The 12333-nt window shown below is 40.9% G+C and overlaps 1 protein-coding gene across 2 annotated transcripts in view; it reads left to right on the top strand.

Moving 5' to 3' along the window:
• The window catches only part of TMC6 (transmembrane channel like 6), a 38567-nt gene that overhangs the window by 186 nt on the left and 26048 nt on the right, over positions 1-12333 (top strand). The window contains exons 2-3 of one of the 2 annotated variants that reach the window (XM_072403422.1): positions 6515-6596; positions 8721-8809. In XM_072403422.1, coding sequence (XP_072259523.1) covers positions 6556-6596; positions 8721-8809 — 130 coding nt within the window. In that variant the 5' untranslated portion in view covers positions 6515-6555. Of the gene's footprint in view, positions 1-6143; positions 6597-8720; positions 8810-12333 lie in introns of those variants that run through there. The other variant, XM_072403421.1, reaches the window with a different exon arrangement.

Genomic DNA, 12333 nt, shown 5'->3' with positions numbered 1-12333 from the left:
GTAAGGCAGTGAATTTCTAGAGCTGTAATGAGCAGGCAATATGTGCATTGGCATTGCCCAACTGGCTGACCTTCTTCCTTCTTCATGGCCGGACTATAGCCGTCTCTGGCTCTGAGCCATTGACTTGGAACAAACCAAACCTCCCAACCTGCAAAACAACGAGCCTGGTTTATTATGTAGGATACACTTTCACCAGTGAAGCTGGGTGATCCAGCAAGCCTGGAATGGATTTCTTAAATTCATTTGCTATTTGTTTTCAATCCTGGACCAGATTCATTCCATATTTTTTGGATCACCCAGGTTCACTGATAAAAGTGTATCCTCTCCAGTCTTGGAGAGCTTTAATAAATCAGGTGAATACATTGGCTCAGCATGACAGCAGCTAGAATCTTCAAATGAGGTCAGCAATAGCAGCCAACATTCTACTGTCCATACAGGATAGCCATATTGTAGCAAATATTGTATGGGAAATCTAATTACAATTCATGGCAATAATAAAATGCAGAAGGACCGTCCTGGAGGTCTCATCCCCCTGCTCTGGTAACTGTCTCACTTTTAATAATGGAAGTTTATACAGAGCTTGAAATCAAAATACAGCCATCCCCAACAACACCACATGCATTTGTACTGGGTGGAACATTTTCTGCACATGTATAGTGATATATTGTATTTTAATTCTAGTTGAAACATTCCCTGGTGGAGAATCAATTACTGCCATGCAAACACATAGCCATCAGTGGGCCCCTGTTCAGGACTGACCTGGGGCCCATTGTGGGTAAGAAGGGGACAAGGTCCTCATGCACTGGCACACTTTGTACTTTCCCATATCTGTTGTTGACTTGAAAGATTTGTCTCCAGGGAATGTTTCCAAGAATGTCCACTTCTAGCTGTACAATATGAGATTTATCGGGATCAATATATTTATTGCCATGCATATTGATCATTTTCGATTGATTGCCTGTATTTGAGGTATCATTCACTTGTACCATAATCTATTACAGCCGATATCATCATTATATCTATGTGAATGTAGAACCGGCGTCTCCATTGGATGTTCAGCTCAAAGTGATTTCCTTTTTAATGATTGCATTGTGATTGATTAAATATTGATTGTGACATTGTTAAGATTTGAATTGTAAGCTCTTCGGGTCAGGGTCGTCTCCTCCTGTGTCACAGTCTGTATCTGTCATTTGCAACCCCTATCTAGTGTACAGCGCTGCATAATATGTTGGCACTATATTAATACTTTTTATTCCCTTCCATTTTTCATATTGCAAAACAACACACAGAATCGATTTCCCATGGGCAACAAAGACAAGGATTTAAACATTCCCTGGTAGGAATCTTCCAGGTCTGTGTGTTTCAATGGCCATACCTGATTCACACCAGGGAATGTCTGATTCTCTGTTTTTCTAAAAAGAACCATTTATGTTTCAGATAATCACAAATATGACTTCCTCTGTCTCAAAAAATATACAATAGGCACATTAAAAGGGCTTTATTTATAAAACAGGGAATCTGGCATTCCCTGGTGGGAATCTTCCAGGTCTTCAATGGCAATAATTGATTCTGACCAGGGAATGTTTGAGGGAACGATTTCCTGTTTTTGTAGGTAGAACCCAAAACCTGAACAATGAAACTATTTTATTTGTTTGGTCTGGTCGATATAATAATAAATGGCTTTGTCCAATAGGTGATCCTGCCAATTGTTGATTTTGTTTCCTGTGCTGCGCTTTTATCAGTTAGCATCATTCCCAGCTACTTCTAATGACTACAGAAAACCACCCCTATGTTATGGAGAGCTATTCTGTTCTATAGTCCTAGGGTGACAACTTTGCTCTTCCATAGAGATCTTTGAGTATATGTTGTCACTCCAGGACAGGAAGTTTATTACTGGCAGGATCACTCAACCCCAAAGCCTGGGAATGGCGTATGACCATCATCCAAGGACTATTAAGCTATGTTTTTGTTTTGAGATTTCACACAGCAAATATTTTGGGGAAATCAGGCTGACATATACAAAACACAAAGAACAGAGTTTCTAAACACTAACAGGATTGTTGTCCTGAAGATTTGCAGCTGATCATTGTTTTGAGGAAGCTGCCATGTGGCTATACCAAGTGTCACCATGTGGGCTGTAATGTATTGCTCGGTCATTATTTTATTTCTATAACTTACTAAAAGTAAAATTCCTCATCGTGGTTCACTTACAGACCCCCCCCCCCCCTTTGTGATAACTTCCCCAAACTGCTCCATTCACCAGACTAAGCCAATAAAAAGTACTTGGAACATTGGGGTATGGGTGAGCATGTGACCTTCTTCCCAGCACATTGCTCACTTCTGATTGGCCAAGTGCCAAGCCTTAAAGCCAATGGGAGATGCAAAGTCATGTGGAAGCTTCGGCATAACCTAAGGCTTTGTTCAGACTGGCGGTTATTCCGAACAGTACCGGTGCACGTCAACGCTTTGGAACCATCATAGAACTTACCAAAGCCCTGAAATAAATGGGGACGATGCAAAACCCTTCATTGAAGGCGGTGCAGCTGCTTTTTGGTTTTCCAGAAGTTCCATGCAGCGTCTCTGTTCAGTATTCCACTGAACTGCTTCCATATATTTATTATTATTATTAATAATAATAATAATAAACACGATTTATAAAGCACCAACATATTATACAGCGCTGTACATTAAATAGGGGTTGCAAATGACAGAGGAATACAGACGCTGACATGGGAGGAGGAGAGGACCCTGCCCCAAAGAGCTTACAATCTAGTAGATGGGGGAAGTAACACACAATATGAGGGGAGATACAGAGTGGTAGGAAGTAGTGACGGTTTGAAAAGGTTAAAAAATTAAAAATGTGAAAAAATGCTGTAAAGGATGAGGAAGACCATTCCAGAGAGTGGGGGCAGCTCTAGAGAAGTCTTGTAGTTATGTGTGTGATGAGGTTATGAGTGAGAACATCAGTTGTAGGTCAACGTCCATAGATATCAATGTTCAGAACTCTTTGCAACTCCATTAGAAAAGCAATTGCAAAACAACTGAAAGGATTCTATAGGAGAGCAGAGTCCCATGATCCTGGTACGAGATCCACAGTTTTGCTTTAATCATTAACTAATGTGTTTTACAAATGCTCATCAATGCATTGCAATGTCTTCTTCTTGCTGCTTCTGTATAACACTTGCAACTGAGCACCCAGCAGCGTCCGACCATTCATAGCCCAAGCTTACCAAATGCTAAAACAGGGGCGCCCACACTTTTTTGGCTTGTGAGCTACTTTTAAGCCAAAGTGATCTACCAACAATAAAAACTTGGACCTAATAAACTCTACCGAGCACAGGAGTTATCTTAAAAGGCAGGACTCCTGGATCTACTCGCATCACTTTTGCGATCTTACCTGTTGGGCCCCCCTGGGATAAAATATCACTTTGGGTAGATAAATCATTACTGGTAATTACATTTTGAAAATGTTTTCAGATTCTTCATGGTCACTTTGTATCAACGGACTCAATGCAATTCTTGAGCAATGATCCCATCGTCACAACTCCCAGACCTCCTCTGTGTAACAAACCCCTATTGTGTGTGTTTGGGATTCTATAGGGACAATGCAGCTATTGTTTTGCCTGAATAAAAGGGAGAAACCGGACACAAAGACTTCTAATAAAACAATATTCAGATGTGACTATCGGTCATTTGTGGGCGTAGGGCAGGAGGTGGGGAAGGAGGGCTTATTAACCAGAAGATTAAATTCAGTAACTTCGGTTTATTCTCTGTTAGCTTTAGGTTGGCTACAGGCATTGATTCTAATATTTAGTTATATTAGCTATAAAACAAACTATATTAGAAATGAGATAAAACAACCACATTATATAAATATAAACATGGCGAGAAAGGTTTCCTTAAAAAAAGAGAAAACCTGTAAAGGGAAGGAAAAAAACAGAAAGTGGGAAAGACAGAATAGGGAAAAAAGGGAGGAAAAGGAAAGACAGAGGGGGTACAAGACAAGGAAGTTAGGGGAGTGTAAAGGAGGGGGAAGTGGTAAGAGTGACAGAAGTAAGAGACAGAGAACAGCAGAAATAAGGGTGGTGAAATAGAGAGGAGATCAGAAAAAGGTGGAGGGTAAAAGTAAAATAACTATGAAAAGGGGAGGAAAGGAGATAAAAAGGTAAAAAAAAGAAAGAATTTGAGGGTTAAGGAAAGGGGAGCTTGGGGGCTAGGGGGTAAAAAAAAAAAAAAAGCATTGAAAAGTAAATATGAGAGTATAAGAAGATAGGAGAGGTAACAAAGAGTGAGGACAGAAAGAAAAAGGGGAAGGGGTAAAAGAGATGGTAAATTTAGCTAAAAGAAAGGGTAGGTGGGAAGGAGTAGGGGTAAAAGACAATGTAGAAACAATAAAAAAAAGGTCGGGGGGAGAGGGACAGGATAGAAAGTAAAAGAAATGTAAGGGGGAAAAATAAAAAGAGAAAGTAAACTAAAAACCAAAAGAGTGGGTTTAGGGGAAAAAAGGGAGAAAAGGGCAAGCGTAAAATAGGAGGGAAAGGATGTGGGGATAAAAGAAAAGTAGAGGAAAAAGAAGAAAGGGGATGGAAGGGTAAAAGAAAAAGACATGTGAAAGAGAGAGAACAAGAAAGGGAAACGGGGTAAAAGAGAGATTGATTGTGTAAAAGAAAAGGTAGGGTGGAGAGGAGTAGGAGTAGTGGCTTCTCCTCAAAAAATGACCTTAGACTGTATTAAATACATGACTCTGGTAGGGACGTTACATTGAGAGCTCCTTTCAGACAGTGATATGATAATGGACTTTGTACAGCACTGTGTAACATGTTGGCGCTATATAAATACTGTGTAGTAATAATAATAAAAAGACAATATAAAAAGAATAAAAGAAAGTTCAGGGGAAACAAAAAAAAAAAAAAAAAAGAAGAGAGGGGTTAAAAAAAGGAGTGAAAAGGAAAGGAGGAGGTAAAAGAGATACAGGTAGTCCCTGAGTTAAGGGAATCCAACATACAGACAGCTTCCCTGCTCACTCCTGTGCAGAAAGGAGGCTTGATAGGGGGAGGGGGCAGTTTGCATGACTTGCTGAATAAATCTTTTACTAAACACAGCTGTTATTATTATTATTATTATTATTAAACAGGATTTATATAGCGCCAACATATTACGCAGCGCTGTACATTAAATAGCTGAGCAACATCTTGTATCTCTTTAATGTCCAAGACAAACTCTGCAGTTGTTTCTTTTTGCGTATCAAAGCACAGCTTGCTCCAGAAGTTAATGAATGTCTAGGCTCCATAAAGATTTTTTTTTGCTTTGTTTGTGATTAGCCCACAGTGAGGATTTTACACAGTAACTGACACCATGCTGCCTAATAATATGTTCAAACATCTGTCCTAATTGCATTTATTAAAATAATGTACCTGTTCCAACTTACATACAAATTCAACTTAAGATCAAACCTACAGTCCCTATCTCATATGTAACCTGGGGACTACCTGTAGTGGGTTGGGATTAAAAAAAGAGAGAAAATGTAAAAGAAAGGGTGAGTTAGAGAGATAGTAAAGGAAAAGAAATGGGGGAATAAATCATAGGAGAGGAAATCAAGCAAAAGAGAACCAACTAAAAGATTAAGGAGTGGCAGAGTGAGAGAGAGGGATAAATAGAATAAGGAATAATAGTATGAGATCTCTGCAGACACAATACAAGCACACCTGTCTATACATTGCTAGAAATAATTAGCACCCCAGCATTTAAATCATGAATCCTGCACCCCAAATCAGTGCAATATTCTTAGATTGTAAGCTCTTCAGGGCAGGGTCCTCTCCTCCTCCTATGTCACTGTCGTTTGCAACCCCTTTTTAATGTACAGCGCTGCATATTATGTTGGCGCTATATAAATCCTGTTAATTATTAATAATAATAAAACCAGACCCCATCTGCAGCCTGATCCCTGCACCCCATGGAATCCTTTGTATTTCTGATCCATAGAAAGTTTTCCTGAGCCCAGAGAAGTCAGCTCTCCCCCTGCTTTGTACAAACATGACCCCAGGCAGCTCACACTCCCAGGTCACGTGATCCTGTCCAGCTGCTACAATGTATCAATGTGGATCTCATAGAATGTCAGTAATTCAGCTCATTGATATCAGAGCTAAGCAGTCAGTGAGTCAGCTCAGTGTCACCATCTACCTGGATACACCCTCTTTCTTTCCTTTTTTTTTTTTTGGATTTGCCTAGGCAGGTTGAAGGGGAGGGGAGATCTATAGTTAAACAAAGCCCCAGGGCACTCCTCCCCCTCCCGGAGTTGGGATGGTATGGCCGCGCTTGAATAGCCGGAGGGTATGGATCATACTAAGTTTCCTGGAGAGGGGAGAGTGATATTCCGTGCACTGTAAGCAGCAGATCGCTGGGTCCGGCTCAGCAATGAGTTAGAGGGATCTCAGGCTGGATTTCTGTAAAATCTTCATCCCTCTTAGCTTTGTCCAACTTTATACAACTCAATGCCTGATTCTGCTCCACTCAGGTGTGTGAAGACCTCAGCTGGGCACATCTGAGCCAGGTAACATGTCTGTGGCTTTCCTGGTGGACATTCCAGAGGAGTGCAGGTAAGTGATTGCTGACTTCTTTCTATGAATTTATATTTCCATGGATCACAATATTAAAGCTTCAGTCCATACTGATCTGATAGTTTAGTAGTAGGTGGGGTCACCTGCTCTTGGCTCTGTTCCCACCCATATTGGGGTGTTCCCAGCCCTTGTACATTACAATCATATCATGGTCATTACACATGTGCAGGAATGGAAACTTAAAGAGGAAGTAAACTCAAACCTCACCCAAAAAAAAAAAAAAAAATCCTGCAGAGCAGTCGATCTGTCTGGAGGTCTAATTTATCGGGTCCCGCCACTTCCAGGTATCCATCTTGGGGCCGGCACGCTATACTCTCCCTTTTATTTGGGTTCTTCCTACTACGTCACCTGACCCAGACGTGAGATCAGGTGATGTAGATGGGAAAATAACTTGACAATTTCACTTTTTTTTCATTTTGACAAAAGGGCTCCTTCTGTGCATGTCCGAGCAAGGAGCACCCAAGAGTAGGTATTGAGCTCCCATTCATTCTTGATCGCCTAGGCCAGTGGTCGCCAAAAAATTTTGGTGGTCCGCGGCTCTGGCCAGAGGCGAGAGGCGAGAGGCGCAGACCATGTCCCCCGTGCAGTTCCTAGGCTCAGGGAAGTGGGCGGGGGGTGTCCCTGAACATAACCTGCCCACTCTCCTATCACAGGCTTCAATCAGTGATGGGTGAGTGGGCGGGGTTACATCATAATGACATCACTCTGGGGGTTTCTCCCCCTTTGAGTGACACCCGGCTCCCCGTGCATGAGCGGTCAGGAGCTGGTGATTTTAGTGGTCTGCGGAGCTGAAAAAAGGTTGTCAACCATTGCTGTAAAGGATGGACTGCCACTTTAATTGATACCTTTTTTGGGTTTTGCAGAAGGGATCACAATTTGTAAAGTTAGTTTTGTTTTGTTCTGGAGATTTCTCTTAATTTCTTGGCATGGAGACATCACAGGAAGTAAGAAGACATCTCTATAAAACAACCAGGGTTCCTCCTGAGGTTGCTGGGGGTTCCTTGAGCAATATTTGTGACCCTCAGGATCTTTTTGGCTATCTGTAAGGGTGACATTCTTCCCAATAGTTGGCAATACTGGAGGCGTTCGTCTCTTTAATCTCCACACTAATATACTGTAATCTGTGGATAATAATTATAGAAGGGGTTCCCCTGATGACCTAAATGTTATTTCAAGCGTTCCACCATGTTAAAAAGGTTGGGAAACACCAATCTAGATGATATTATATTTCTATATCTGTATATGGGACCTGCAGGTCTGCACCACATCCAGGATTATAACATCAGACAACAGGTTCACCTCGGTAGGCAACAGGAGGTCCATCTGGGCAATGAGCAGTTTGTGACCCTCAGGTCAGTTTAAGTGACGCCAATGATCTTTTTGGCTATCTGTAAGGGTGACATTTTTCCAACTGGTCACCATTTCAATAAATAAAAATTCACAGGGGTTTTCCAAGATCTAAGTTATTTCAAGGGTCCCCCCATGTTAAAAGGTTGATCTAGAAAGAATTGAATAAGTAATAATAAAATAAGTAATAAGATAAGTGTTACTCCTTTTGGTGCAAAATCATCAGTAATTGGGCAATAATATCACCCAATAAAAATCAGGAAGCATTCTTCCTACTGACCACCACACTAATGTTCTGTGAATTGTTGATAAAGAAATTATAGAAGGCATTCCCTAAAGACCTGAAAGTTATTTTAAGGGTTCCACTCATGTTTAAAGATTGATAAACACTGAAGTGGGTGAGGTGCCCGTATAGAATGTGGTGACTGGAACAAGTGTCCCCATTGGAATACTTCCCTTTAATTGCATTTCTGGTGACAACTCTCATCAGAGTCCCTCTGGTCATTAATATAGGGGGCTGATCTCAATACAGGTGTTTTTTTTTACCTGTTCCACACTTGGGGCCCTTTCACATCTGCCTTGGAAATCCTGCAATAGCAAAGCACAGGAAATCAGAGGCTCACTTTATCTAGTAAAATTTACCCTGGAAAGTTCGGGCCCCGTATTATTAGGATGGGTGATTTTAGGAACGTTGTCAGCAGTGCATACATGTGTGAGTATTCCTCCCCTGACATGTCCTGCCTTGTATTTCTGCAGTGATGAGTGCGATATACACAATTCCTTCTGCAGTGTTATTCAAGATGCCGAACAGGAAGCTTTACTGGAGCTGCAGGAACGTAACACAGGTATGTCATTGTGACGTCTTCATCCTTTGAAGGACTTTGCTCTAATTAACGATCAGGGTATTGTTCTATGTGAGGAAATAAAACCAAACAAAGCTGTTGCAACATCCGTCCGTGCAGCTGGGTGTAACTAATACACAGTAAAGTTCATTAAAGCTGTTTTTCACTTTTCCCTTCATTTATTCTGCCCTCCAGTCTTCCCTTCATTGAGTCTGCCCTCCAGTCCTCCCTTCAGTAAGTCTGCCCTCCATCCCTCCCTTCATTAAGTCTGCCCTCCAGTCCTCCCTTCATTGAGTCTGCCCTCCAGCCCTCCCTTCATTGAGTCTGCCCTCCAGCCCTCCCTTCATTAGTCTGCCCTCCAGCCCTCCCTTCATTGAGTCTGCCCTCCAGCCTTTTCTTCATTGAGTCTGCCCTCCAGCCCTCCCTTCATTGAGTCTGCCCTGCAGTCTTCCCTTCATTGAGTCTGCCCTCCAGCATTCCCTTCAATAAATTAGCCCTACAGACTTCCTCTCAGTCTTGCGCAGTTCTACGGAATTCTCTAATGGACTAAAATTGATTTCACTCCACACTGTGAACGTGTCACAAGGTTCATTAAAAGCTGCAGCAAGTCAGATAGAACCCGCTTTTATTTCTTGACCGGAGGACGTCCATCATCATCTAATCCAGTGTTTCTCAGCCAAGGTTCCTCCGGAGGTTGGAGGGCAGATTTAAAGTAAACAGTACAATAATAATATTGAGCAGATCATTTAAAACATAAAAACACATTTAAAAACTAACACGATAATATGTGTTCCCTTTAAAGTATTTAAGGTGTGTAGATAAGGAATTGTGTGTCATACGTGTACTCCTTGTGTGTTGTACAAGACTTGTAAGGTTCAGGTTTCACCTAATCCATCCTGGAACTGATTCACACCACAGAGATCCAAACTATTTTGATTCACTCGTATTAGTCAGGTGTATAATGAAATACCTAGTACAGAGAGATTTCCGGGATGGGGGGATTCACACCACAGAGATCCAAACTATTTTGATTCACTCGTATTAGTCAGGTGTATAATGAAATACCTAGTACAGAGAGATTTCCGGGATGGGGGGTCCATGGTGGGATTGAAGCCCAGTGCCCAGATGGTGAATGCACCAATTACTTATACATTGTCTTTTCATCGCAAACCAATAAATACATTAATATTTACTTAAAGTAACACTCGTTCTTTTTTTTATTTCAATGGATTGGTATTAAGATTTTTCAATTTTTTAAAAATACATTACAAATATTAGAAATATGAATCATATATAATATTCTACAATTCAAACAACAAAACAAACACAGTACAAAGAAAATAAAGTGGTAACCGGTACAATGTTTGCATAATATTTCTATTTCTTTTGTTTGGCATGCCTGAGTAAATTGGCAGAGCTGATACCAGCCTTGAACATACCAGCTACCACAAAACCGGTAAAACAAACTCATACGCCTCTGGATATTACCTAGTAATTGTTGTACCGACCGAAAGAGACCAAACCCTTCCCCAGACCTTACCAGAATGGGGTATATTAGGTAATGAAAACACTTTCCAGGGCTCCCATATTGTAGAAAACTTTTCCCGGGTATCATTCAGAATACTAGTCGGGCACTCATATAGGAATGTGTTGTCTAACGGGAGCAGAATATCATGATATAGAATAGCTTGTTGTCTCCAGTTCCTTGCAATAGTTTGCTTAGCTGCCAAAATGACGTGTGCCCCTAAAACAAATTGGGGTTTAGTAGGATTGATAGGCTTAAATTGTAGTTGTAGTAGGGCCACTCAGGGATCTCCCCCAGCAAGATACAAAGGAATGGGTGGTTACTGCGGTGATTTCGGTTAGTTTGGAGTACAAGATTGTGATGAGTTTTGGGCATAGAGGAGTTCTGTGACAAATGTGCTCCAATATAGATAATCTGCCCAAGTTTTACACCCTTGGGTTAGCAAACCAATCCAGTTTCAGAGCTGGAGATACCGAAAAAACTCTCTACCCGGGACCTGATGTGCTGAGCCAAAAGCCTCCCACTTCAATACTTCATTCCTATCAAGCATGGAATAAACAGTGTCATACCTATGCAATGACCACCAATTGAACGCTACTGGTGACTCCATACCCAGGGGGAATAGGGGCTTGTTCAGAATTGGAAGTAGTGTCAGATATGGTGACATAAGTCTGCTATTATATTTTCCCATGTTCTCCTTTCTTTTCCTCCCTTCTCTCCCTCTTCTTCCTCTTCTCCCTCTCACAATCCACTACTATGTACAGAATGAAATACAAAAGAAGTGAGATTTGGCATTGTATTACTTTTTAGCAATTTATATCAGTATCTGCTCTGCATGTCCTAATGTGTGAATAAACTGTATGTAACAAGTATTGGCTTAGCAAACACAGCATTCTTTCCTTGTAATAACCCCACAGAAATTCTCTGAGATGTAACACCTATATGAAAACATTCTGTTCCATATCCTTGTAGGAAAAATCAATATGTAAAAGAAAACAGAGCACATCATCATATTGCATTATCTAGTGTACAATAACTGGCACTCACAGCAATAACCCCAAACTCGGGGTTGGGAGCTCAGGGGTGCATTCTGCCACATGAGCTTCACCTGGCTTCAGACTCCATCCCACAAGTTCCTTATATTGGGATTTAAAAGGTGCAGAGCCATTGTTAAATCCTGGCTAAAGGAAAGGCATTGAGTGTTTAGCCCGCCTATTCCATGCACCACAATTTTTAACTCTTTATCCGGGCCCTATAATTCCTCTTCCAAGAAAAATAGAGGAGGCTACTGCTAAATACCCACTAAATTTGGCCTTGCATACCTTAGGATACAAATTTATTAAATTGAAAAAACAATTCACAAAAGTGATATGATATGCAAGATTATATTCACAGGGGTGCGTCCCAAGCTAACACGTTTTGGGGTCTTGACTGCTCCTTCTCTATCCAGTGGGTGATTTCTTTTTCTCATTTCCATGCCATACAGGACACTTCCTGCAATGCAATTCCTTTTTTGATTTAAGTCTCCGAATTATTAAGAATTAAAATTCTGGATTTTTGCTTACGACACATATAGAGAGCTCTGACCATGCTATAGATACTTCCAAAGGATTGGAATAATCAGATCACTACAGGCATTGCATGCTGAAGACATTTTATCTTTCTTATCTATATTATGGAAATATTAGTTTATATCTGTCCATCATTTTCTTGTTTATCCAAAGCTGAGTGCCATCTATTTTGATCATGATGTTACAGATCAGCAAAAGATGGGAATAGCTTAGTACAGAAGTCAATATAAAATGGTAAAATATTCATCTATAGATTTGCTGTGTAGCAATAGAACCCATTTCCTTATTTTAATGGATGTAACTGTAATCTGTATCCACTTAATGTAAAGTGCTGGGTGGGTCACGCGACCATATTCTGGAAAGCTTCTGGTTGTTGTCCGTACTGCTTACTGATATGTCTTATCTACAACAAGCATATGCAATGTGTTTGA

This window comes from Pyxicephalus adspersus, chromosome 3 (assembly GCF_032062135.1).
Source record: "Pyxicephalus adspersus chromosome 3, UCB_Pads_2.0, whole genome shotgun sequence".
Classification (NCBI taxonomy): domain Eukaryota; kingdom Metazoa; phylum Chordata; class Amphibia; order Anura; family Pyxicephalidae; genus Pyxicephalus; species Pyxicephalus adspersus.
This window is presented reverse-complemented; position numbering and strand designations above follow the sequence as displayed.